At 41.1% G+C, this 27,247-nt stretch overlaps 1 protein-coding gene across 2 annotated transcripts in view; it reads left to right on the plus strand.

Annotated features, from left to right (window-relative positions):
- Positions 1-3,811: 3,811 nt before the first annotated feature.
- The window catches only part of SMIM36 (small integral membrane protein 36), a 42,033-nt gene continuing 18,597 nt past the window's right edge, over positions 3,812-27,247 (plus strand). The window contains exons 1-2 of one of the 2 annotated variants that reach the window (XM_087956199.1): positions 3,812-4,314; positions 7,164-7,244. In XM_087956199.1, coding sequence (XP_087812325.1) covers positions 3,956-4,240 — 285 coding nt within the window. In that variant the 5' untranslated portion in view covers positions 3,812-3,955 and the 3' untranslated portion in view covers positions 4,241-4,314; positions 7,164-7,244. Of the gene's footprint in view, positions 4,315-7,163; positions 7,245-27,247 lie in introns of those variants that run through there. The other variant, XM_087956200.1, reaches the window with a different exon arrangement.

Consider the following 27,247-nt stretch of genomic DNA (forward strand, 5'->3'; position numbering starts at 1 on the left):
AAGGAGAGACATTGGTAACTTATTATTATTATTATTATTATTATTATTATTATTATTATTATTATTATTATTATTATTATTAGGCAAACACATATTGTTTATCTTTATTTTTAAAATAAATATTAAAGGATTATATTTGAAATAATTGAAATGAAACAAAAAGATGTTTCGATTGAGATTAATGAAAGAGGCTAGAATTAATGTGTTTGTTTCTCTCCTTACTGAAAATTTGTAATGGAAAAGGTAATAATAGAATTAAGTATGCATATATGAATGTATAATTGCTGTCATATTTGTATGTAAAGGTGATGACCCGGAAATATGTTGTCCACTAAAAAGAGATTTTTGTTTTTAATGTGAAAAACTGAATAAAATTTGTTTTAAAAAAAAAACTACAGAGTTTTCTCTAGGAGATGATCAGGCTGAACCTGAGGGAGGAGTCAAAAGTGTCATAAGTCATGAGACCCTGTGCGCTTGCAAGAAATGTAAGTCCAGCCCACCTTGAATGCCTGTCTTATCTCCTGCATATTTTCCTTAACGGCTAGTTGGTCAGATTCTTGTAGAGAGCTTAAACTTGCCATAAATCTTTATACTCATTTGAACTGCCTGAATCTCCTGATTTCCCTTGGCTGATAATGGTCCTGCCTAGTGTCCAACTCTTGGTTTTCTGCCTTGGTCGCTTCAATCCTCCCATTGGGAAAGAGACTTCTGCTTTTCTGCTTCATTCCCAAGATCCTTCCCGATTGTGTTCACCTACTTTTTGATGCTATTTTGACATTTCTCTTGGGTCACAGTTATCAGTGACTTCACAACTGATCACCCTGACACTAAAATAATTTTTTTAAATGCATTATGGTATCATAAGTATCAGCTCGGTCCATGTGTACCTGTGCCGTAACAGCACACAGAAAAACATAACGGCAGAGTTTGCATCACAGTGTTGAGTAAATGCAAAAGTAAATGAAAGACAAAGATAATAAATGGTCGACACCACCATTTGGTCCATACACAGTACCTACTGTGCAACACTCCCAGGAAAAAAAAGCTGATAAAAGAGAAGATAATCTCCACCAGTGGTGGGTTTTCTACCGGTTCGGCCCGGTTCTGCTGAGCTGGTAGCCCTGATCAGCAGCGGAGACCGAACTGGTTCTCTCCAACGCTCTGCTGTTGGGCCCACCTGCTCACCTGGGCTTCCATACTGAACTTTATGTCCTGCTTTTGAAGTGCAGTTGCTTTCTGTGGCAAGCAGATTGCCACGCGGCAGCTGCTGAAGCTACAGAGAGATTGCAGGATTGCAGGAGGTGAGTCGGAAAGCCTCTGCGCCTGCGCCAAGTGCACGTTTGTGCATGTGCACATGCAAAGTGTGTGCACATGCGCAAAGCGTGCCCAAACCACACCCACCGAACCTGTAGTAAAAATGTTTGAAACGCACCACTGATCTCCACACAGGAGTTGTGGCAGTGAGATTTTACACCCAAATGTGTTTTATCTCCAAAATGGTACATTTAGACAAAATGTACCATTTCTAATTAAGTAAAACTAACTTCCTTGCAGTTTTCCTTGTGTGAATCAAACAGAACTCTGAAAGCATTATTTTCCCACAAATGAAAAGAAACAAAACTGTGATGCAAATGAAATTCCCAGCACAGCTTCAATTAGTCTAGATCAGTGGTTCCCAAAGTAGGCAGTACCGACCCCTGGGGGGGCATGTGCAAGGAGCTCAATGGGGTGATCCTGCAGGGCCTCACCCCAAACGCAGCATTGGGAAAGGAGAGCAAAGCCAGAGTGGTTTTGCTCTCCTTTTCAAACATCCCGCTGCCACCGTGTTCGGGGCAGCAGGGCCTCACCCTGAACGCAGCATTGGAAAAGGAGAGCAAAGCCAGAGTGGCTTTGCTCTCCTTTTCAAACATCCCACCGCCGCCGCATTCTGGATGAGGCCCTACAGGTCCACCCCATTGAGCCCCTTGCACCAGAGGCACATGCCCAAGCAAGACTGAATGGAGTGGTGCACAAAGTCAATGGGGTGAGCCTGAGAGAGGGAAAGAGAGAGGAAAGAGAGAGAGAGAGAAAGAGAGAAGAAGGAAGAGAAAGAGAAAAGGGAAAGAAAGAAAAAGGGACAAAGAAAGGGGGGATGGAAGGAAGGGACAAAAAGAAAAAGAAAAAGGGACAAAGAAAGAGGGGGATGGAAGGAAGGGACAGAAAGAAAAAGAAATAAAGAAAAAGGGACAAAGAAAGAGGGGGATGGAAGGAAAGGACAGAAAGAAAAAGAAATAAGGAGGGGGGAGAAAGATAATGAGATATCTATTCTAGTCCAATCACCTGCTCCAGCAGGGTTAGAAGTGTGTGTGTGTGTGTGTGTGTGTGTGTGTGTGTGTGTGTGTTCTTGTAATTTACCAATACATTTTGGTTTTGCCTTCTTCAGAATTGGCACTGTAATACATTGGGGGAAAGTAATATTTTAGGGTGGAGATCTGGTCCAATGGATCCTGTTTAAAGCCTCAACAAAATGTGAGAGCTTCCTGATAGTCTTGGCCATGTTTCATCCACAAAACCTTTAATTAATAGAAGACAAAGATGTTTCAATGTGCTGGCAAAGATGCTGGCAAAGATGTTTCAATGTGGAAAAGGGCCACTAAACTAGACCTCATTTCAATCTGATGCATCAGGTCTCTGTCTCTCCCTCTCCCCCCCTCCCCCCTCCATCCCTCCTTCCACTTTAGTTATTGGCAGCAATTCAAAGGAGATAAAGGTTGGTGCTTATCTCGAGGGACTGTTTGGGACTCATTAAGGGCTGGGAATGAACATAATTTCCAGCGTTGAAAAAAAACAAGAGTTGCTTGGACTAAGCGTGTGCTTAATTATTGTCTCAGGAAGCCTTGGTTAGAATGCTTTCATGACTTCTGTGATGAGGTGCAGGTGACAGATACTGAAGCTCCCAACAACAAGCTGTGAAAACACAGTGGCAACAGGTTTTCTGAATTTTTATATTAAGAGAAAAATCATTTGAAAAGGGTAGTCCCCAGTCTTAAAGTTGCCCACTACCTTCTGTAGAGATGTGATCTTTCAGAAAAAAAGAAAAACCTTGAAGATAAGCAGTATTATTATCATCCCAGTTTTGCAAACAGGAAGAGGGACCAAGAGTCTATGAAAAAAAGGACTTTTGTATAATAAGACCAAAATATGACCTCACTGCAGAGGTGAAACACAACTTGAAACATTAAGTTTGAATTTTTCAGCCTTTTTCTGGAATCATTGGGGCGGGTGGCGTGCGTTCGTTTATGTATGAAAAGAGTGCTTTTAAATTATTTTCTCTAGAATTATAATTTGGTTTCCAACGTTGCAATCTTGCATAGGCTGGAAAACCAAATTCTCTGACTTTCTGAAAATCACTTGGGCTCTTGTTCCCTTGCTGAATCTGCAAATGCCTTATGCCCTGTGAGAGAAACCGCAACAGATAATCAGGATTGAAATACAGTATATGGTTATAATGGCTGCAATTTACCTCACAAAAAAATCCTCTTCAGAATCAAAGTTGCCCTTTGCCTGTACCCCAAAACAGCATGCCTCGGGGCCTGCTTCCTTCTTGCATTTTCTAAAAGACAAAAGGAGAAGAAGAGAGCCTCACTGGTGAGGCATAGGAGGGACGATACATATTATTTTCACACCAAAAAAAAATCAACCACTGATTTGTGCACTGCTTGAAAAGCATCCAAATGTAGGTTCTGTCAATGTTGTCAACATTGAATTTAAAAGGAGCTTAAGTTATTAAAGTGAGAGGCTTTAATCATGCCATTAGGCTGGGCTACAGGGTGAAAGAACCCACTCCTACCAAAACATGCAAGATGAAAAGTACACTGTACACTGCATCTGTCAAGATTTGCCGCTGCTCCGCTTGTGCGTGTACCTCTGATTTCGGTGACAAAGGTCCTGCTAAATAAATAAATCCTGGGCTCCAATGGAATTTTATCTAGAGCTTGACCCCGTGACCTTGAACCTGGTCATTCTGGTTGCTGGCTATGTGATCTTGCTTTTGGTTTTCCTGATCTCTTGTGTGCTCTATGACTGTCGAGGGAAAGATCCCAGTAAGGAGTGTATTTTGGAGATTCCCATGGAAACCCAGGAGCCAATCCAGTTGATGGTGGTGCAGCACAAATGCCCTAGTATCCACTGGGCAAAAGGACTCGTCCCTGCTTACGAAAGTGTGTCTGGTGCAGCCACGAAAAAGACAACATCAGTATAAAAAAGACCTTTCCTTTCTCCAGAATCCTAACTTTGCACGATTCTCTCCTGTTTGCACAAGGATAAGTGAGTCAGGTAAGCCAAAACTGAGGGTGATTCAGTACAGTATACTGAATAGTATTGTACAGTACAGTATAGTATCGCTAGGATGACATTGGACTTAGCTCTTAACAAATTCAATGGGTGACATTGGCTTAGCTCTTAACAAATTCAACTTCTTTTTATTTGTCATTTTCACATATGACGTCTGCCTTTGGCAGATGTTAAGGGTGTCACGACAACAGAATACTCTGAAATCTGAATTGAGTTGAGGTGGGTAGCTGAAGGGTTTGTCTTTTTCCAGAATAAATCAATGATTTGCCAGAGAAATAGGCATATTTTATTTTATTTGTACTCCAGCTTTATATATTTTACAAACAACCTAAGGCAGAGAACATATTCAACACACCTTACCTTCCTAGTCCTATTTTCCCCACAACAGCAACTATTTGAGATGGGGTGGGCTTAGAGAGAGGGACTGGCCTAAAATCACCTACCCGACTTTCATGGCTAAGGCGGGACTTGAACTCACGGTCTCCTGCTTTCTAGCCTGGTGTCTTAACCACTAAACAAAACTGGTCTATGACTTATGGTTTATATGACTTATGGTTTATATGGTTTATGACTTAACATATTTTATATGAAGTTAAGATAAATATTTGCTACAGAAGCTACTTTTCCTCCATCAAAGCAAGGAAGGATAGCTTGGGAATATTATAAGAGGTCTAATAATCCACGGGTTATATAGTGTTATATGCTTGCAGTGAAGTACATTCTTAAACAAATGGAACATAATAGGGGTTGCTATATAAGTATGGGTGAATAAATGTTACTTATTCCTCATTTGACACCTTAGCATAATATGTAATGCATGGGACCCAATCTCTGAAGGGTAACATTGTGGTATATTTCCCCCACACTGCATTAGCGTGTCCTTCAATTCATCTTCTGTATGAACAACTCTCTTGTGCAGATGTCCTGTACTGGCCAAGTAATTGGGGACTTTAGTCCTGTACTTTTAGAACATCCCAGACAATGGAATATCAATTTCATTTGAACTATGGGATTGTTGAAGAAACTGCTGGGCCCAATTCACCCTAATCTTAACTATAATTCTTGGTTTACAAACCAGGGAAGCTGGCTTCACACTAAGCTGGAATGGAACAATCTATATTATGGTTGAAGAGCATTTGTGATCCAGTCAGTATAGCAGAGTAGGACCAGAGAAATCCAAATTCTTATCTTTCTCAACTCATAAAGCTCCCTTCGGTGACTTAGAGATTCAAGCTGTTTTGGAGCTTGATCTGAAGGCACCATCTCTGTGTTTACAAGAATGTACCCTATCCTGTTTTTGCTAAATTCTTAGGAATTAATTAATTGCCAAGTCCAGTAAGTGCCTCATATAATGGGAGAGCAGCTTCCAGCAAATCCGTGCTGTTCCCCCCTGCCCACAGCAAACATTAATCACAGCTATTTCTGCCAACTTGCTTTTTCAAAGATTGATTAAAATATTGTACACATAAGCTAAAATGTTTTTTGGGTGCGTCATGTAGCCATTATTCCGACATGGATCAATAACACTAGATTTGAAAAGAAAAGTTTAGATGCACAGATCGCCAATGCATTTTTTTTTTTTTAAATGAGGAAGAGCAATCAAATCTGTGTGAAATATATCACTTACTCTGGAACTGGAAAATTAGTTTCCTTGAAGATTTGTAGCTGGAGGGAAGATGGATATGATCTTAAAACCAGGAAAAATACTTGTGCATGGTTGGGGAGATTAGATGCCTTTTCTGATCTGAAGGGGAGAGTTTGCAGTCCAATGATTAGGCTGAGTTGCTAGAGAAAATACTTTGAAATCCTGCTAATCATATTCAATTCATTTTGAAAGTCCTTTTTCCAAACTTTAGCGTTTCTCAAATGTTCTCCTTTGGGAAACAGAGCGTCTAAAATGAATTGGAAGTGAGGCAGATCAGGAATTCTGTTAATAAGGAGAAATAAACAATTTTGGAGAATGTATTAAAAATGGAGTGATTGGATTGCTTGAGGCTGCTGAAGGAATGTCCAAGGGTTGGGGGAACAGGATGCAGAATGTATTAAATAATACTGAGTTGTACAGAATTTCAGTAAGAACCACGCACATTTTTGATCAATATTTGTAGCTTTTCTGATGACAACTGAGCAAAATTCTCAGCACCTCTCAACATAGTTAACTGGGCATACTGGGAATTTCGGTGTATCAACATTTGCAAAGCCACTGGTTCCTCCCCCCCTCTCTAGCCGCCTCTCCTGGCTAGGACAGATGTCCAACTTTGTAACCTTTAGGATTGTGCAGTGCCTCTGATTCAATGACTAAAAATGTTTTGCAGCCCATGGGAGAATTTGCAGGGCAGCTGTTGTCCGAGCCATTAGGCAGCTGCATCTTTTCTTAGCCTGTTCTAACTTTTGCAGTCGATGCTTTGAGTTTCAGGAGGTTCTGCAAGCTGGACTTCCATGAGCACCAGCCCCTGCTCTGAAGCACCTGTTGGCCTTCATTAGAAAAAGCTGTGCCTGCATCACATTCCTAGATGGACTTTGCAGGAGTCCATAAGGCTGTGCTTATCTCTGCTGTATCAGTTAATGATAGCAGAAGAGCAGTCAGAGTGGACCTAATCAATCGGAGCATTTCTTTGGAGATGCAATTCATTAGACTTTGCCCTTGACACATAGCGCTTTAGGTGGCAAACGTTCTATGAACTCTGAGGTGCCTGCTTTAAAGTCAGATTTAAATTTCCAAGGCCTGGAGACAGATTTTTTCCCCCACTTTGTTAAGCATATATGCAAATTGAAGCATGCTGTAACATATTCTGCAAATTATTATAATGCATGTATGTATTTCTCCTTAGGTACATCAGCCAGTTTTCTTCTTTCCAAACAAGAGAGGAGGAATTTTACCTGTTTAATAAACTTGGCTCCATTTTTTCTTATTTAATGTTTCTGGATTAATGCCTCTCTTTTCAACTTGTGTCGATTTTTCCATATTTTTACAGCATTTGTCTGTGCTGAGCTATGAATATTGCAAAAAGGAGTATCAAACTGTTTTCACGTATATAGAAATTGCTGTCCCCATTTAAATATTTCTTTTTTCCACTGAATTTGTCCATATCTATTTGATATTTATTTCAACATATACAGCTGGCAACCTTCTAGATCTTTGGACTATAATCTCCAACACCCCCAGCCTAAAAAAGAACTCTATTTTTCCCCCCAAGCATCCTTAACTAAAATTTGAAGCTGTCATACAACAGATTCTTATAGTGACATTGGACTGGAGCTGTTTTTTCTAAATAATGCTGGGTCAGAAAGACAACATTTGAGAATGATGTCTACTGTATTTCACAATATGTGCCTGCACAAGGACACAATTTCCCAATCTATCTTTTGCAGATATCAGGACTTCGGTCTCTCTGTCCAAATTTAAATATATGAATTCAAAGGTCTGAATTAGGACTGAATACTGAAATTCCAAATGTTTAATCTTTTGGAAGTGAGTATTTATGAAATGTACTTTCTGCACGTTTCGATGTCTTTCCAACATTCTTTGGCAAAATGTTCCATCAGAACTTTTTCTGCAGAGTCTGAAATTAAATACTGTATAGTACTAGATGCACAGGAATAAAGCAGGATTATGAGTAGTGTTCCTTCCACAGATGACCTTTGCTCAATAAACACAGAATCTGCAAAGACACAAGTTATGCACATTCAGACTGTCTTTTTTATGATCGAGTCCCCAACATTTTACAAAATGATTTAGAAAAACATTTTAGTGGGATGGCGGGGGGGATTGGGGGGGGGAAGGATTTAAGATGCTTGCATAGATCTTACATGAAAATAACTTCTACAAATATATAATTTCTATACAGGGAACTAATAAATGTGTGAGAATGAGACACTGGACAGTAGTAATGACTAAACTATCCTCTTTGTGTCTTTTAGTGAGTGAGGTTTCAGGCCCCCAAATGGACCTTAAATTTATAAGCAACAGGAATAATTGTCATCACTATCATCATCCAAAATCCATCCATTGAAGGATAAGGCCTCTTCATTGAAGAGGGTTGTGGACCACAATATACTCTGCTGGTCCAATGTAGTTTAGCAGGTAGATTCTTTTTTACTCTCCTGTCCAAGGTTTGCAAAGACTATAGTCACTGGCCCAAAGTCACCTAGCCAGTTTCTGTGCCTAAGGGGAGACTAGAACCTGTCTCTCCCTTGTCCTAGTCCAGAATCTTAACCACAAGTCAGATGTCACTTCCTATGTCTAACCAAGTAAGCTGCACTTCACAAAAGCTTCTGCCTTTTAATAAAATGTGCTAATCTGAAAAGGTGCTATCAGTCCCCCTCCTGATACTTGTATTACGCCGCCTGACTCTAATCTGCAATGTACTACAAATCCTAATTTTCTTTGTCTGAAAATTCAGGGAGTGATCTACACATTGAGCTTGGACTGATAAGCTGAACCTAATTTGTTAGATAGTGAAGGAAGTGGGAGGAATTAACTGTTTCTTTGATGTTGACTTTGAAGTCCCAACACCGTACAAGCTTCTCTTGCCAAACCTGATCTTTTCAAATCAGTGGGGGGGGAAATTATGTTTCCATCTTATGATTGACTGCAGAAATAATAAAGACTAACAAATGTCACCATTAACTCTCTGTTCAGTCACAGACCAGCATATAGATGAGTAACAAGTGTTGCAAGACCCAATCTGGGTCAGTCACAGGGACCAGAGGTTTTCTCTTCAGAGCTTTTGGACTCGTGCTGGAGCCCATCTTCGGGGAACTTCTCTCTAGCAGAGTGTGTGCTTTGGGCTATTCTATGTGTCGTATTTATGTGGTGCCTTCCTATTGGTTGATTGGTGTTTGGATGGGTGGCAATTGGCTATTGTTTCCTTGTGCTGCCAAGTCCCAGACTCCTAACCATCTACAAATCCTTTTTTGAAGGATCCATTGTAACTTTGAGTGGTCACTAAACCACTGATCATAAGTCAAGGACTATCTGTATAGAGGCAGCCATGCATCACTGATGCAACTGCTGGTGCTTTAAAGCTGAATGGCTTCTCCTTCACATGTCTGCTGTTATATTTCAGGTTCTGGTCAGTGCAGGAACTAAATTCAGATAAATATATCCAATTTCCTGTGTGAATGAAAGCCTTCAATTTAGCCCATTGTATATGTGCAATGATCCTACTTTCTCTATCAACAGGGAGGACTAAATACTTAAGCCTTTGGAAAACAGAAACCAATTTTCCATTTTTCAAAAGTATTGTTATATAAATGCTGGTACACCTTCCTGTACATGGGAACATATTGCTAGTTTTAACCCTTAATTAGTTTATTGAGGCTGATACCTTGGCACAAATATCCTAAGCAGGCAATATTAAGGTGTGCCTAGTTTCTCCTTCTGTTGTAATATGAGATAATTTAAATTATAGGGTGCTAAGTATTCTTATTAAGAAAACAGTCCTTGATTGGTAAATAATTCATGCCAGGCCAGGCTCATAGACATCCATATTCTTACAGTGAGGTGATTGGGAAAACTATAGTGATTTACAGTATCTGTTGAACTTTGTTGGAAAACCCATAGTTATTTACAGGATCTATTTCAATTTGTTGGCACCCAATTCCAATGAAGTCTACCAGGTCTAGCCCTGCTGATGGGCTGTTCTGAATATTTAAAAGGAAATACCATTGGGAGATTACACAATCAGAGATCTACAATTAAAGGGCAAATAGGAATGTCAGCTGTCATTTCTAGAACAAAACACTTTTCACAGGCTCTCTCCGAGCAGTCTGGCAAAGAGAATTCTATTCCACAGAGAATGGGAAGTTGCAGTGAGAGTTTCCTGCAGGTCACCAGTGAAGTGTAAACTATTTGTCTGCTCAACATACTTTTATAACCTTAGTGCCACCATTGTGTTGCCAGTAACAATGAGGACTATCCGACTCCTCATTTATAATAAATAACAAATAAATAAATCATGGCAACATGATTTCAAGCATAAATGTCCAGCAGTTGAAACTGAATTAATGATCTCAATCTTGCAAGCTGTAGCTTTAGCGGGGAACATCTGGTTTCTAATTTAATCCAGAGAGCCAACAGATTTATGATAAGTTTGATTTACCAAGCGAGAATCAGACTGATGTCTAGAAGGTTGTTCAAATTCTAATAAGCCTTTTGGTCTTGTATGATAGCAAAACAGCAGAACTTGACAGGACATTAACACATGGTTTCTTTGGTCTGTGTGCTCCTTGTTATATTTCCAGCACAAAGTGGAATGACATTACTTTTTTAACACCTCCTCCTGTTGTCTCCAATTCGGCTCCAAGCCTGGTGCCGAAGCTGATGAAGAACACCAGCCACGAGGGGCAGGTTTTGTTTCCTTTTATTAAAGCTCTCCAAGAAAAGGGGGTTCTGGCTAGAAAATGCCAAGGAACCCCAAACAATAGAATGAAGAAAGCTTTATACAATTTCACTAAGGGGTAAGGTAGGATAAGGCGGGATATATAAAACAAATCATCTAATAAACGTTTTAGTAATGATCTAACAATTATCCTATTGGTCTCCAGCCATCCCTATTCCTAAGCCTTGGCTAATGAATGCTCCCAGGGGTTATCTAATATACATCCCATTTGTTCCAGGCCATCCCTATTCCTAACTTCTAGCTAAGGTATGCAGGATGTCCAAATCTTTGTTATCAATCCTCTAACCCCCTACAACAGTTACAAGTGTTACACATGCATACGCTCTGTGAAAAAGGGACACAGTGGCTCAATGGCTAAGATGCTGAGCTTATCGATCAGAAAGGTAGGCAGTTGGGCGGTTCAAATCCCTAGCACTGCATAAGAGAGTGAGCTCCCATTACTTATCCAAGCTTCTGCCAATCTAGTAGTTCGAAAGCATGTAAAAATGCAAGTAGAAATGTAGGGACCACTTTGGTGGGAAGGTAACAGTGTTCCGTGCGCCTTCGGCATTTAGTCATGCTGGCCACATGACTACTGAGATGTCTTCGGACAGTGTTGGCTTTGTAATGGAGATGAGCACCGCCCCCTAGAGCCGGAAACTACTAGCACGTATGTGCGAAGGGAACCTTTACCTTTACCTCATGCTCTGTGAATAAATATTTTTCATTCTTGCCAGACAGACTCCACAATTACAGGCATCCCAGTTTTCTTTCAAGTGCATGTCGTAGCCTTGCTACGTTTTAGCAGATATCCCATCGCTCCCATTTGCTGTAAAATTTAGAGTGCAGGTGAGGGGACCTGAATCAAGGCCCATAGGCTGAGTGAACAATGTGTGCATTTCACCAGCATGTGAATAGCCAACTCTGGACATTCTCTGTCTGCTTCGTAGAATCCCCTGCCGATTTGACATTTGGACACGTGGCTTACCAGCCATGTTGTGTTACAAATAGGTCAGCTTCTCTAGCACTTACTCTAAAATCCTCTGGCTGTTCCCCCCCAGATGGCTTTGTCTTTGTCTACATAGAGGATTATTGCGACATCAACATCAGGCAGTGAGACGGAGTCAGCCTCTGTAAACAAGCAGCCCACTTCTGCTTTGCTATTCTCTTTCTGCCTGCTGTTGCTAATCAGCATTTATACAGAGAGGGAATCAAGTTGATATTCACAGCATACTGGTTTCCTTTATTTTCCTATCTAGCTGATACAGCCATTCACTCAGTTCACAGTGCCCTGCTGCCTAAGCTGCCCTTCTCCCATCTATCAAAAGACACCATAACCTCTGGCCCAGATTCCTCTGAAAGGAAATGCCTGTCACCAGGATAGGGCTATATATGGTCTCAACCTCAACTCATGAGTGGGACAGGAGTCACGCTGTCAGTTTCCTGGATGTCTTATGAGGGCGAGAGGTGGCATTTTGCTGGTGGTTTAAAGCAGTGGTGGGATTCAAAAATTTTTACTACCAGTTCTGTGGGCATGGCTTACTGGGTGTGGCATGGCTTGGTGGGCGTGGCAGGGGAAGGATACTGCAAAATCCCCATCCCTTCTCCACCCCACTAACCTGCTTTCCACCTCCGTTCTCCTGTGCAGGGCAACAAAAGAAGATCCAGCCAATCAGCTGGGACTCAGAAGGGCAGAGAATAGATGGGGGTGGGGCCAGTCAGAGGTGGTATTTGCCGGTTCTCCGAACTACTCAAAATTTCTGCTACTGGTTCTCCAGAACTGGTCAGAACCTGCTGAATACCCACCTCTGGTTTAAAGTGGATTTTGTTCTTGGGCCAGCATTCTCTATGCATTGGTGTGTGGGTGTTTGTGCATGTGTGCATGTGTCCAGAATCTCAGCAAGTTCCTTCTGTAAACAAACACAACAAACATGAATGCAACTCTTTGATTTCCTAGCAGTGCCTGCCTGGCTGATGTCGCACATTGGTAGGGGGCACAGTCAAAGGCATTATTGGAGTCAAACAGAACAAACAGGTTGAGAATGCTGTTATTTGCTTTTGGCATTTAGAAAAAGCAACCTCTTTTCCAGGCACAAAGAGGCAGGCAGATGAGAGTTTTAATGTGACTTTAATGTTCATTGTTCGGTGTTTTTTGTTCTTTTTATTCAGTTGTGGTACCAGTTCTTATTAAATATTTCTAAACCCATTAAGGGAAAGGATGGCATATCGATGTTCTAAATAATTCTTCTCAAGAAGTCCTTGGTGGGGGCGGATTTGATGACTGCATAAGTTAGGCCCAACTTCCACATGAGCTGAAGATTTTTCACTCGCTCCTTAAGTTAAGTTCAAGGCTTCTGGAAAGCTGCTGTTAATATTGGATGGTCTGGACAGTAGCTTGCGTCTGCCTTTGGCAAACCATATTTATTTATTTTATTTTTTATTTTAATTATGTTGTCAAGCGATTATAAGATAACAGGTATAAATATGAACATAGTTATGAATACATGAAATGGGTACATATAAGAAAAATAAAAGAAACAATAGGACAGGGACGGTAGGCACATTGGTGCGCTTATGCATGCCCCCTACAGACCTCTTAGGAAAGGGGTGAGGTCAATAGTAGAAAGTCTAAGGTTAAAGTTTTGGGGGTTTGAGGAAGAAACCACAGAGTCAGGTAGAGTATTCCAGACATTGACCACTCTGTTGCTGAAGTTGTATTTCCTGCAATCAAGTTTGGTGCGGTTTACCTTGAGTTTGTATCTATTGTGTGCTCTTGTATTGTTATAGTTGAAACTGAAGTAAGTATTCATTGACAGATAGGACATTCAATATATAATTTTATATACTATACTTAGATCGGACCGAAGGTGGCGTAGTTCTAGGTTTTCTAGGTCTAGAATTTCAAGTCTGGTGGCATAAGCTATTCTGCAATGATTAAAGGAGTGGAGAACTCTTCTTGTGAAATATTTCTGGACTTTCTCAACTGTAGTAATATCAGATACGTAATGCGGGTTCCAGACTGATGAGCTGTATGCTCATTGGTCTAGACAATGTTTTGTATGCTCTAGTTAATAGTGTAATATTACCAGAGAATAAGCTAGGTAGGATTAGGTTAACAACTCTTAATGCCTTTTTGGCTATGTAGTTACAGTGGGCTCTAGCACTTAGATCATTAGAGATGAGTACTCCAAGGTCCTTGACAGAGTTTGGATCATCAACAAGGTCTTGATTATTCAGTTTGTATTTTATTTTCTCATTTATTTATTTTTGCCAATATGTAAGACAGAGCATTTATTTGTTGAGATTTGAAGTTGCCATTTGTTTGACCATTCTGATACATAGTTGAGGTCTTTTTGAAGGGTAGCAGTATTGTCAGTGATGTTGAATAACTTTACATCATCAGCGAAGAGAACGCAGTTGCTTTTAATATTTAGCTAAGACATCTCGATTGGTTTCCAGAGGTATTTGGCAGAGGGCTCCCTACTTGTATTTGCTTGAACAGGATAAAAGGATTGACATAAAGCACACTTCTTTCCTAAAGAATTCTACTTGCATTTAAGCCATTTTTAAAAGCTGGCCTTGTGTGGGTGTCTGAAACTATGCTTAGACTTGAGTTGTTATAGTTAGCTGTTGTCTCAAAAACGTACTCTCTACAGAGTAAGAAAAATATACTTTGATGCAAATACAGTATTCAGGGACCTTTACCCAGACAAAGGGGCTAAAGCTTCAATGAGAACAATGAGATAACATTTGAAAGCAGCTCAGGTAAATGCCTCCCTAATTTGCTCGAGGAGGAGGAGGAGGAGGAGGAGGAGGAGGAGGAGGAGGAGGAGGAGGAGGAGGAGGAGGAGGAGGAGGAGAGCATAGTCAGCTTCTGGTACTATAGTCATTCACAATAAAAGAGAGTTTGTTTTCTGGTCTGGTCCACCCAATACCTGACCTATATGTACACAAGACAATCTACTGTATTGATAATAGTGAATACCCATTCTGAGAGGAAGCCACAAGCATTGTCTGAATTGATTCAGCAAGGGACCTAGGAATCCTAGTGAACAATCACTTAAATATGAGCCAGCTGTGTCTGGTTGGATCGAATCAAAGAGGCATCGAATCAAAATCATGTGAATTATTAGTACCGTTTTATAAATCCTCAGTAAGACGACACCTGGAATATTGCATCTGGTTTTGGTCACCCCAATACAAAAAAAGATGTTGGGACTTTGAAAAAGTGCAAAGAAAAGCAACTAAGATGATTAAGGACCTAGAGTCAAAGATATATGAAGAACGATTACAGGAATTGAGTATGGCCAGTCTAGAGAGAAGAAGGACTAGGGGTGAGATGGTAACAGTATTCCAGTGTTTGAGGGGCTACCACAAAGAAGAGGGGGTCAAATTATTCTCCAAAGCACCAGAGGGCAGGACAAGAAACAATGGATGGAAACTTATCAAGGAGAGAAGCAACCTGAAATTAAGGAGAAACTTCCTAACAGTGAGGACAATTAACCAGTGGAACAGCTTGCTTTCAGAAGTTGTAGGGCCTTCATCATTGGAGGTTTTTAAGAAGATGTCAGCTTTGGAAGCCATATTGAGATTCAATGCTTCCACGCTGCCACAATTGAGCCTGGGAAAGTGGGATGGAGGGATTCAATTGAGTGTCTCTAATTAGACAAAACAAAATTCTTTTGCTGGTTCAAGGTCATTGAGTCTGGTGCAGAATGAAATAAGAAATTTACTTTAGGACGGGTTATGATTGAGCTATGTGATGTGATGACGGGTAAGGGGGGATGGATCTGTAGTTTTGAATATTTGAATAGGCCAAAACTTTCAGATTCAGGATTCCACAGATTTGCCAGTTACTATCCAAATAAAGCAATCTTTGAGAAATGTCTGCCTTGAGTTATTGGTTGGAAAGGAGGGTTGCTGGAACGCTGGCAGAAGAGACTGGACACTCACTAGTCTGAAATGGCATAGGGCAGTGATGGCTAACCTCTTCGTCGTTGCATGTCAAAAGTGCACGTGTATGCACGCATGCGTTTGCACACATTCCTGCACCCATAATGCAATGCATGCATGACACACACACACACCGCCCCTGCGCATGCACGCATATCTCCCACATGTGCCCTGCCCCCACGTATGCATGGCAGATGACTGACAATCAGCTGGCTGGTGGGAGGCACGTGCACATGTGCAGAGGAACTGAGCTGGGGCGACAGCTCACGTGCCAGCAGAGATAGCTCTGCATGCCACTTCCGACACGCGTACCATAGGTTCGCCATCATGGGCACAGGGTCTCCTGCTTGAGCAGGGGGTTGGACTAGAAGACCTCCAAGGTCTCTTCCAGCTCTACTCTGATTGACGGAAGTAGCACTTTGTTATTTGAGGAAAAACCCATTATTGCCATCTGAACAAAACTCTGATCCAGCAGATTTTATCCATTAAATCACTGGAATCCGCTAAACTAAGGTCTATTATATGGAGAGTTTCTTGCAGGGCTATATCCTATTTAAACTTAATTCCACTCTGTCTTATCCCTTTCAGTGTGATGCTTTGTGAACAGTGCTGTTATAATGTACATTCACAGGAAATACACAGGTGTTAATTTATATACGGTACGAGTGTCAAATTCACTGCATCACATTGCTGTCACATGACTTTTCGCAATGTTTTTCCCATTCATAGAGCTGGGGTGGGCAAGGCCTGTGTGTGATACATCTGGCCCGGGGGGCCCCAGTTTAACACCCCTGATATAAGGGATTTGCTAATTTAAGTACACAGAAATACAAAACCTAACACGAGGTTGGGAAAGGCAGTGATCAGGGATTTCATCAGTTCAGATGGTTTCCTGCTAATAAGAGATTAGGAATCTTCACTGCCAATTGTTGAGCTTCTTCAGTTTGGACTGATTGGGCTCAGAGGTGGTATTCAGCAGGTTCTACCCAGTTCTGGAGAATCGGTAGCGGAAATTTTGAGTAGTTCAGAGAACCGGCAAATACCACCTCTGACTGGCCCCGCCCCCATCTCTTCTCTGCCTCCTGAGTCCCAGCTGATCGGCTGGGTCTTCTTTGGTTGCCCTGCACAGGAGAACAGAGCTGGAAAACAGGTTAGTGGGGTGGGGAGGGAATGGGGAATTTGCAGTATCCTTCCCCTGCCATGCCCACCAAGCCATGCCCATCAAGCCAAGCCACACTCACCAAGCCACACTCACAGAACTGGTAGTAAAAAAATTTGAATCCCACCACTGATTTGGGCTGGTCCACTTCTCAAATAGTAAAAGACCCATGACTACAAGGGGTCCTTAGTGCTCTGTGTGCTTGCTTGTTTTCTTGCAGTTGTTTCATTACCCAAACTCGATAACATCATCAGTGCCAGTGACGTTGCTGCCTAGTTTGGGTAATGAAACATCTGCAAGAAAACAAGCAAGCTCAGAGACCACCAATGACCCCTCATTTCAACCCTGGGCTACAAATATTCTTTTTTATTGGTACTCGTGGTTACCCGAATAGATCCCAGATCCTTATTAGAGTAGAGAGATATGATAGCTTGGCCTCATATATTGCCCCCTCCACAAAAAAAATCCAATCATGAAAACAGAAGACAAAAGAAGACATACATTTACCAACAGTAACATATACTGATTCATCTATTCAAGTGGAAAACTTCCCTCCATAAAAAGAGTTTTGCTAATCACTGAATTTTAACTAGCTGATGACCTTTGGGACAATTTTGAAAGCTGCTGCCTGGGCAAAGTATTCAAAAAATCTCAGAGTGTCTCTTTAGGCAAAATATCTGAGGAATTTTAGGAAAAAAGAAATGATAACAGGGGAATTTCCCGGGAGAGGTCTGCCTTTCAATGCAAAAGTATTTACACCAACAAAACTCTTTTTTTTTATTAGAGAAAAGGGGTTGATCTTGTCAACTTGAATATTTCTGCTCTCACAGAGATTACCAAAGACCTCAAGAGTTTGAGCAAACTGTGATTACTTTTTCCAGCAATCAGCTGTGGCGGTATTGCAAAACTCAACCCTCCTAAACTGAGCAGCTTGCCTTTGTATAAGAATATAGAATGTGATTTCTCAAGACTTGCAAGGAAGTGGAATGAGTGCTACCAGGGGAAATAACCCAAATAGAAATAGAAGATTATGCTCAATGATTCAGTGTGTGCCAACTAAGAGCTCCAGAATTTCTCAATTTTTCACAAACACATTTTGGGGTTTAAATGACCATCTGAAACACAAACTAGCCAATCAAACCAATATGGTTAACAATCCCAGCTCGAATAATGAGTTCACAGTTCGGCTTCCTGTATGAATTGATTAAGTTAATTATAATATATAGTGTATGTGGAATCCTTCGTCCTCTCTGAGCTTGGTGGTTTTCCGGCAGACTTTTCATGACCCCCACTAGGTAACTTTATCACAGGGGTGTCAATCTCATGTCGTCACATGACGTATCAGGACTCAGCACATAATACATCCAGCCCACCGGGAGCCCTGCCTTATCAGTATTAGCATTGATGGCACAGTCTAATTGGGTGATGAAACATCTGCCAGAAAACAGCCAAGCTCAGAAAGCTACAAGGACCTCACAGTTCAACCCTGAGTTACAAATATTCTCTTCTATTGGTATAATATATCTTCTAGGATCCCACATTTCTGGCACTGCCCTCATTGGCCATTTTAGCTTGAACTGCAGGAGAGATTTGGCTTCTGCAGACACAGCTGCCTCTGTAATACTTCCTTGATCAATGCTTTTGAAAGCACAAGTCAGATCTTGTGCAACCTTCCAAATAAACTTGAGTACTAGACTGTTTTCTAAACACGGCATGGAAAAATGTTTTAAAAACCAGACAGCTGCTCCTTCAGGGCACAAATAATGAGATTAAACAGGCACCTGTTTGACAGGTGGCTAAACAAGTCATTCTAAGCATTCATCCCACATGTACCCAATTCTGCCTCACCCCACATTGAGGATAGGTCATTTCCCACCAGGAATAGATACTTGTTGAGATAGCAGATGAAGCCAAGGGAATCTTCTGTTTGTTTTCTTCAACTTGCTTCATATGAAATATTAACAATGATACCACATGCTAGCTTCATTACTGTAGCAGAGTAGATATCAACAATTGGGGCAACACATTTTTATTCCACCATACTTTTGTGAGAGTTCAAAGTCCACTGGATTGTATTCTAAAAGCAGCTATCTGGCTGTGCCTTGGAGCAGGGATCCCCAACCTTTTCGACGCCGCGGCCCGGTTCCGGCATCAGCTGGGCGCCGCTGCCCGGATGCAGCGTCAACTGGGCGCCGCCATCTTTTGACGAAAAAGTGCTTCCGGTGGCGTCACCGGAAGCACTTTTTCGTCAAAAGATGCGGCGCTTAGCGCTTCGGTGAGCTTTTTCGGGTAGAAATGGCTTTCTACCCGGAAAAGCTCACGAGCGCTAGCGCCGCCATCTTTTTGATGAAAAAGTGCTTCCGGTGAGCTTTCTACCCGGAAAAGCTCACCGGAAGCACTTTTACCAAAAGATGGCGGCCCAGCAACCAGCGGCCCGGTAAGGCTTGTTCCGCGGCCCGGTACCGGTCCGCGGACCGGCGGTTGGGGACCCCTGCCTTGGAGTGTTCAAAGAATTCAGATTACCTGATTGAGGTGCAAAACCCCGGACAACCTCTAGATGGAAACCACAAGCTGAAGTTTTCTGTGTGTCTTTGCAGCCATCTAGTGGATGTTCAGATACTTACAGCCAGATCTGGAAGCCCTGTAACATCTAGGACTCAGTGATATCTACAATAGTGCCAGCATATTTAATTTCTGTGTCTTCCTATCATATCTGACTGAGAACAGAGTTATATTTCATCCACAGATATATAAGACACATTAAGCAAGCAGTAGGAGTTCCTACAGCCTATTAAGAGAGATGGTGAGAATTTAAAAATCTATAATCATTCTTCTGATTTACTATATACCATTAAAACTAAACGTATTATAAATTTTGAGGTAAATTTAAATTACCAAATAAAATAAAGCTTCTTATACAGATTAACAGTTGAGTTTATCTTGATTGCAACACTTTCACTGTGCAATGCTAAAGTGTGCAAAGTGTTTTTGTTACCTAGGCCCTTCTAGATAGCAGGATCTAGACAATTGTGGTTTATCTAAAAAAAAAAAAACTTAGCAGCATCAGATGCATTATTTAGAGGGGAGACCTACAAGAAATATCAGATGATATATTTGCAGAAACAAAAAAAAATACACGTTGTTGCCAAGAAAAGTGCACAGATGTCTGTGAAATCCAGCAGGAGAAGTTTGACTTAATAATTTATTTCCAATTGCAATCTAAATTCAACTGGTATCTCAAGCAGCAAAGAAACTCATACAAAAATATTAATGCCATCACCAACAAAATATGGGACAGAGAGAGAGAGAGAGAGAGAGAGAGAGAGAGAGAGAGAGAGAGAGAGAGAGAGATTAGAAAGAACAATGGATGATCAAGAAATGTCCAGGATGACATAAGGACTCCTGCCTTGTGAGGGGGTTGGACTAGAAGACCTCCAAAGTCCCTTCCAGCCCTATGATTCTCATTCTTTAGAGACCCTCTGTTCTTTGTGTTTTGCAATGATTCAATGCCCTTGGAAGCTCTGTCCTGACAACACTATAAGCCTGAGCATGCTTGCCTGTCAGTTGCAGCTTGAAGGTGGGTGTTAATAGGATTAAAATGATAGGTTCTGTGATGAAATCCTCTTCTCCACAGCTACTCAAGATCCTCATTTTTTTCCCTGGCTTACCCTAGTTAATGGCCAGATGAATTATATAACCTGCCTGGGCATAATTGAGTGTTGAATGAAATACATGTTGGAAAGAGGAACAAATCAAGTTATATTTATTGATATAGTGCCAATAATTAAAAGAATTAAAATACCTTGGGATTATTGATGTTTCAGCATCAAAATTATTCATAGAGACTTGTTGATTAAAAGTATTTAGCAAGCATCATCCCCTGGCTTCTTCTCCCTTTCTACAGCTGTTTTTGTCTGGCATGCTGAACCCATTCCAGTTATCTCCCCAAACTTTCTCTTCTTGAAAATGTATCTACACACTTAAAATTGGATTAATTTATACAGGTTTAGACAACAAATCTGTCCACCCAGGGTGAGTTCAAAGAGGTAGGCACATCACAATTTAGAAGAGAAGATTTGTAGCTCGGGGTTGAACTGTGCGGTCCTTGGGGCTCACTGAGCTTGGTTGTTTTCTTGTGGAATCATTGGGAATTCTTTCTTGAGTGTTACAGCAGCTCCAAGAGTTGAACAGAAACTCTCTCTCTCTCTCTCTCTCTCTCTCTCTCTCTCTCTCTCTCTCTCTGTGTGTGTGTGTGTGTGTGTGTGTGTGTATCCCTGAAAGTCATACTGAAATAACAATGACCCAAACAAGCCCATCATATTTCAAAGCACATTTCCTCCAGAGCTGTAATACAAATTGCAGTACAAATTTCTGTTCTTTTGTAATACCTCTGCTCCAGTTTTTTTTAATCTGCAATGGTAGTTGATGTATGTGTTGCCTCTTCAATATCCACAGAACCTTTCCAGCAGAGCCAAAGGATATTACAGGGATATTCTAATCCAGGGGTGTCAAAATCAATTTCATTGAGGGACGCATCAGGTTTGTGTTTGACCTTGGGGGGGCAGGGTGGGTGTGGTCCAGAGGGGCATGGACAGTTTGACATAACTCGGGTCGGGGATGCCTGTAGTGGCCCAAGCACTCTGCCAGAGAAAATGGGCTCCTGAGCTCTGTTTTCGGTGTGACTGCCTCCTGCAACCCTCTGCCAGTGAAAATGGAGCTCAGGAGAGTCGCTCCATTTTCATTGGCAGATGCACCATGGTAGATCCTTTTGAAGACAAAATAATGTTAATAGCTTACATCACTAACATCACGGGGTCTTTTAGGACTCAGAACAGTTGGGGTTAAACATGCCTGATTTTCTCTTGGTTTATCAGCCTTGTGAGATAGTCCAGGCAAGAAACACACCCAGGAATACTAGCTCTAACTTTATTATAAGGTTACATTAACAGAATCTTGCAAATCTTAAAAGTGCATCTCTTCTCCCCCCTCCCCCTCAGCTTTGCCCTTCAAGAAACTAGAGAGGATCCCTTCTGAGACCTTTGCCATGCCCTCCTTCCTTCTTTGGGCTCAGCTGCCTCTTATCTGATTGTTATCCATTCTGCGGCTCCTCCTCCTGACTCCCAAGGTCATCCCCTCATACCATTACAAGGTTCATAAACTCTAACCTATTTTTTGACAATAACAGAAATATACTGTGGATCATATTAACAGATGCATATTATAGTTTAGTGACTTTTCCTTTGAGCCTCAAATATGTCTTTAAAACACCAATTCTTATTGTCTCCTTCACCTGTCCTTTTTCTTTCCCCTGCTGAGATCTTTTTAAAAGTGCTACAAAAAAAGCACCTTTTCTCAGTCTTCTCAGATAGAAGATGGATTGTTTTGCCTTCCTCTGCCAGCACTTCGAGGCCTTGTTCCCTTGTGTAATTGTATTCACAGTCTCTGTTGTTTTGCACACTGCTGCCTAAGTACTTATTTGTCCAGCTAATTAACTTAACTAGCATTTTGAAATGTGAATGAACCCTCATTAGGGGTAAAGAATACTTGCAGAGTGAGATGCAGGGCTAGATGTAATCAGTGTAACTATCTCCTGCACAACTGCGTTGGACTAGGAAATAATTCAACAATAGGCTGAGGCTTTCATTCCGTGCATGTTGTTGGAAATGAACCTTAACTGGATTGGATGGGACTTGTTTCTAAATAAGCATAGCAGAAAGGACCAATCCTAAACACATTTTTGGGGGAATCATCCAATTGAATGCAACAGCTGGGCTCAACAAATTGGATGTTATGTTGGTGAGAAAGGAGAAGCAAAACAGCTTCTTATGAACCGCGGTGGTGCACTAGTTAGAGTGCAGTACTGCAGGCTACTTCTGTTGACTGCCAGCTGCCTGCTATTTGGCCATTCGAATCTCACCAGGCTCAAGGTTGACTCAGCCTTCCATCCTTCCGAGGTGGGTAAAATGAGGACCCAGATTGTTGAGGGCAATATGCTGACTCTTTAAACCACTTAGAGAGGGCTGTGAAATACTGTGAAGCAGTACATAAGTCTAAGTACTATTGCTATTGTTTTATTTGTTTCTTCTTTGTTCTTGCACTGTTACCTGCTCCATCCAAATTGCAGTTGTGGGGTCTCACATCCTCCACAGAAACATCCCGGAGCTGTTCCTACTGACTGTTCAGAATCTACATGAGCATCTTTTGTAACTATTAAGAATATATTCTCTCTGCCTTTATGGATGTGATTGGGATGGATTTGCTTTGGAAGGGAACCCTAAATTAATAGTTCAGAGTATATTTAAAGTCCATTCCAATCACCCCAAACTTCCTTTCCATCCCTAATAGACACTTGAAGTGTGTCTACAGTTACCTGCACATTTCTTGCAATAGATTTGTATTTTCTGTTTTTGTATATTACAAAATAGCCCATTGCATAGATATTGATGCTGGTGTGGACATGATGAGACCAATAGGGCTTGCATTTAAATTACTAATAATCCTTGAAGCCCTGGGAAGAAAAAGAGGCTCATCTTATGAAACTAAACAATCAAAAAGGCTTGGTGTCTATCATGCTGTTTCATAGCTGAGCTTGAGGATATAGATCAAACCAGGACAATATTGTGATGTAAGGGAACATCCAGCAATGCACACCTTGTGTTCTGTTTCTTTATTTATCAATAGATCATTTCTCAACCTGGATTCATAATTTGCACAAACTGCCTCGGTTTGCCACATTAAGCAATTATTCTGATGCCACAAATCATGCAATTGTGTACATTCAAGACGTTGATAGGATTCCCTTAAAAAAAAAAAAAAGGTTGAAAACGTCATGGGTACATATTGTTTCTCCAACTGAGTAGGTCAATAGATATTATGTGACAAGCTGGTGCAGAGCCAGCTTAATCTGCCTCCCCTAAATCTTGCTCTGGCTAGAAACTTTTTTTTTTTTTTTTTTTTAATGCCTAGGTCTTTACAATTCCTAACATGAAAGATGCCGAGAACACCTTTCCAAGAGTCATTCTCTGACTTCCCTTCTTTGGCAACTCTGCCTTGAGAACTGGACAATTGTCATGTGACTATCCAAGGAGAAGATTACAAGGCCAAATTAGGTTTATCTCTGTCTGGTAGGGCACACACACTTCCGGAGGCATGGCCTCTTTGCCTCCAGTGGTTTGTCTGTGTCAGTTCTAGGGAAAGGATTGGGGGGAAATCCCTCAGTCCCAGTGAGACAGGTATTCCAAAATCAAACTTCGATGCAAAAGGGCCCCAAGGCACGACCATGACAGACTTCCTTGTCTCTTTCTACCTAACTGGCTTTATATGGGATTTGGGAACTTGTGGGGAAAAGAGGAATCGAAAAGAGGAATGATGTCCTTGTGGGTGATCTTTCTGGACTAGGTGGAACCATTGATTTCAGAGGACTAGAATAATTTTGTAGCAGTAGAAAAAACTGTGTGAAATCGATGTGGGATGTCTTCTGAAAGTAGAAGGTGAAATTTACCAAGAGAATGACAATACCCAGCTCTGTTTTTTTATTCCATTCAGATGAAAGATACTTTTAACTGATAATGGACTAATTGGCACTAGAGTTCCAAATAGTATTTATGAAGGCCCCTTGTGTCTTTTTTCTCTATGACTGACAATACATCCAGATTTCTTAGCGGAGCATACTTATCAGTGTCACCCATGTTTTCTCTGCCAATGATCCTAGAATTATGAAGGAAATATGTCAGTTAATCAGTTATCCTTTTTGCCCTTATTTAACAAATATTTTGTGTTAGGATCCCTGGGTAGGTGGTTCACTAAAAAAAAAAAAGTTACTCACTTTCTTCACAATAGCTGACTGTTTTCACAGAAAATTCAGAGCTCCTCTGAATTCCTAGGTTCAGTGACCTTAATCTTTGTTTTGTTTCAAAATCGGCATCAAATACTATGTGGCATTTATGGTTGATTAAAAGCGTAGGTGTTACAAACAGTGCAGGCATTTGAAGCTGTAACTTGTTTGGACAAATACGAATGAGCATGCATTTTTTGGCAAGGCACTAGAAGATCTAGGTCTATATCTGCCTGTCTCTCCTTCCTCTGCCCTTATCTTTCTTTCCCAGGAAACCCTATTAGGCCAAGTCACTTGAAACAAGAGCTCTTGTCTCTGTAGGAGTGTCATAGGAATCCAGTGACGTTTTAAAATACGTATTACTTACATGTAATGTTAGCACAACACCAGCTGGCACAAATGTAAGAAACTGCCTTATTCTATTAAATATAGAACTCTTGATTCAACTAGTTTAGTACTGTCTATAATAGCAGGCTATTACACAGAGAGTTTTTCCAGTTGTATGATTGGAAATGTCAAGACATCCTAGAAACAATGCATATGTCCTGTACGACTGAATTATTACCATGAGTAATAAACTAAATGTGTGCATCTCTGATGTGTTAACTAGGGACATGACTGTTTACATGCACTGATATATTATTATTGTATATTAGATTTACTATAGCTGCCCTTCCCTAAAAAAAATCTCGGGGGGGAGGGATATGATATATTAAATATGCAACTAGGATACTTAAAAGCATAAGAAAACATAGCCCAGAAAAGAACAGCCATAACAGTCAAAAGCATGGCAGGGGCTGCACAAACACACTAATCACGAGTCCAGGGGCAAAGCTGGTTTTTAAGAGCCTCCCAGAAGCCTAGGAGAATGGATGCTGTGTCATTGGGGGGATCTGGGGGGCTGCCTCCCCCTAGGAAGGGGAGGCAAACTTCCTCATCCTAATAGACCAACATTTAATTGAAGGAATTTGGAATGCACCTGCTCTGCTTGAACACATCAAATGGGCAGGAATTACAAGAGACAGGAGATCCTGAAGATGACCAGGCCCCTATGCTATGAAGTGATTTAGAGGTGATGTGCAGTACTTCAAATTGCACTTGGAGGCTGAATGGAAACCAATACATCTTGTGTAGCAGCGATGGCTCATGGGCCTCACAAGAAAAGCCAATTAGTGTTCATATATCTGCATTTGGAAACAGTTGTAGCTTCCAGATGGTTTGCATGGCCAGCCCCATGTAGAATGCATTGTGGCAAATCCAGTTGTAAAGTGATCTTAAAAGGATTAAAAGGTAATCAAGACTGCATTGTACAACTCAGCTAAAGAACAGGTAGCTGCACAACACCTGGAATATGCTTTGGAGTGCTGCCTTCCCATCTTTTGCTTGTAGCTTGCAACAGAGACATCCTCAAGATCCATCAATAATATCAAAATCATGGGCACGACTAGGCAATCATAGCCCTGACCCTTCTTAAGGTGTGTCATATGTATTTAACAAGGAAGGTTTGGATTGCCCAGTTGTGCGCACACGCACATGCACACATGCGTACACACACACACACACACACCAAATTTGGGCATCATTGATACCACTACATCAATGCCAACTCCACTCTTTGCCAATATTGTTGATCACTATGTCCAAATGTCTTATCCATATACTCTCTATACTGTAGTTTCCCTTTCCCAGTAAATCTCTCTTTGCATCTAGAAATGTCACTCCTTTGGTTTATAATTTGAATTTCTCATCCAACTCTCCCCTCTTGCAAAACTGTGGGGCTCCATAGGTACCTCTTGAGATTTGGGGTAGACAGAAGGTATAAGTTATGGGCTATATATCTGGACAGGAAAATCCATCCCTTTTTCCTTCCTTTTTCCTTTTCCTAGAGCAGGGCTGAAATCCCAGATGGAATATCTAAGAATCCCTCAGTTGGAGAGAAAGGGTGTTAGGAGAGGCAGCCAGAATAATGGACTCAGCTTTAATTACTAGGGAACCTTTGGACAGGTTTTAAATTATACGTAAAACATCCATTAAGGGGAAAAAAAGATGTAATGGTTGTGTTTTGATTAAGAACCCATGAGCTGGTGGTATACTTAGATTGAGATCCTACATGTTCACACTTTAGTATAAGTCCCTTTGCATTCAGTGGCACTTGGACGTACGTAGGATTGAGTTGCTACAAACAAATATACTTATGTGAAACCCAGATCAACCTGGTCTTGATTAAATTGCAATGTATTAGTACTAAATGAGGAAGAGGATAAGTAAATATACACAAAAATGCAGGATTTCTGCTTTATATAAAAGGGTCCAACCAGCAGATTTTGTTTTCAGACTTGCAAGAAGCTAAAGTGTTGTTTTTTTGGGGCGGGGGGGGGGGTTGTTATTGGTTTACTGCTAAACTCTAGACCTCCTACAGTTATCCCATTTGAAGAATAATGCCATGAGAAATTCTGAATGTACATTTCCCCCTGTAGCTCATGGGATAATGCAGTGGTTTTGGGAAACCTCTAATTTTAGATAGCAACGAGGTGGCCTTGCTTTGTTGAGAATTGGATCAGTAAAGCTGTTTTGTAAATGTTTGTT

Source organism: Notechis scutatus, chromosome 2 (genome assembly GCF_049901735.1).
Source record: "Notechis scutatus isolate UNSWTSFEM ecotype Mainland chromosome 2, rNotScu1.2, whole genome shotgun sequence".
Lineage (NCBI taxonomy): Eukaryota > Metazoa > Chordata > Lepidosauria > Squamata > Elapidae > Notechis > Notechis scutatus.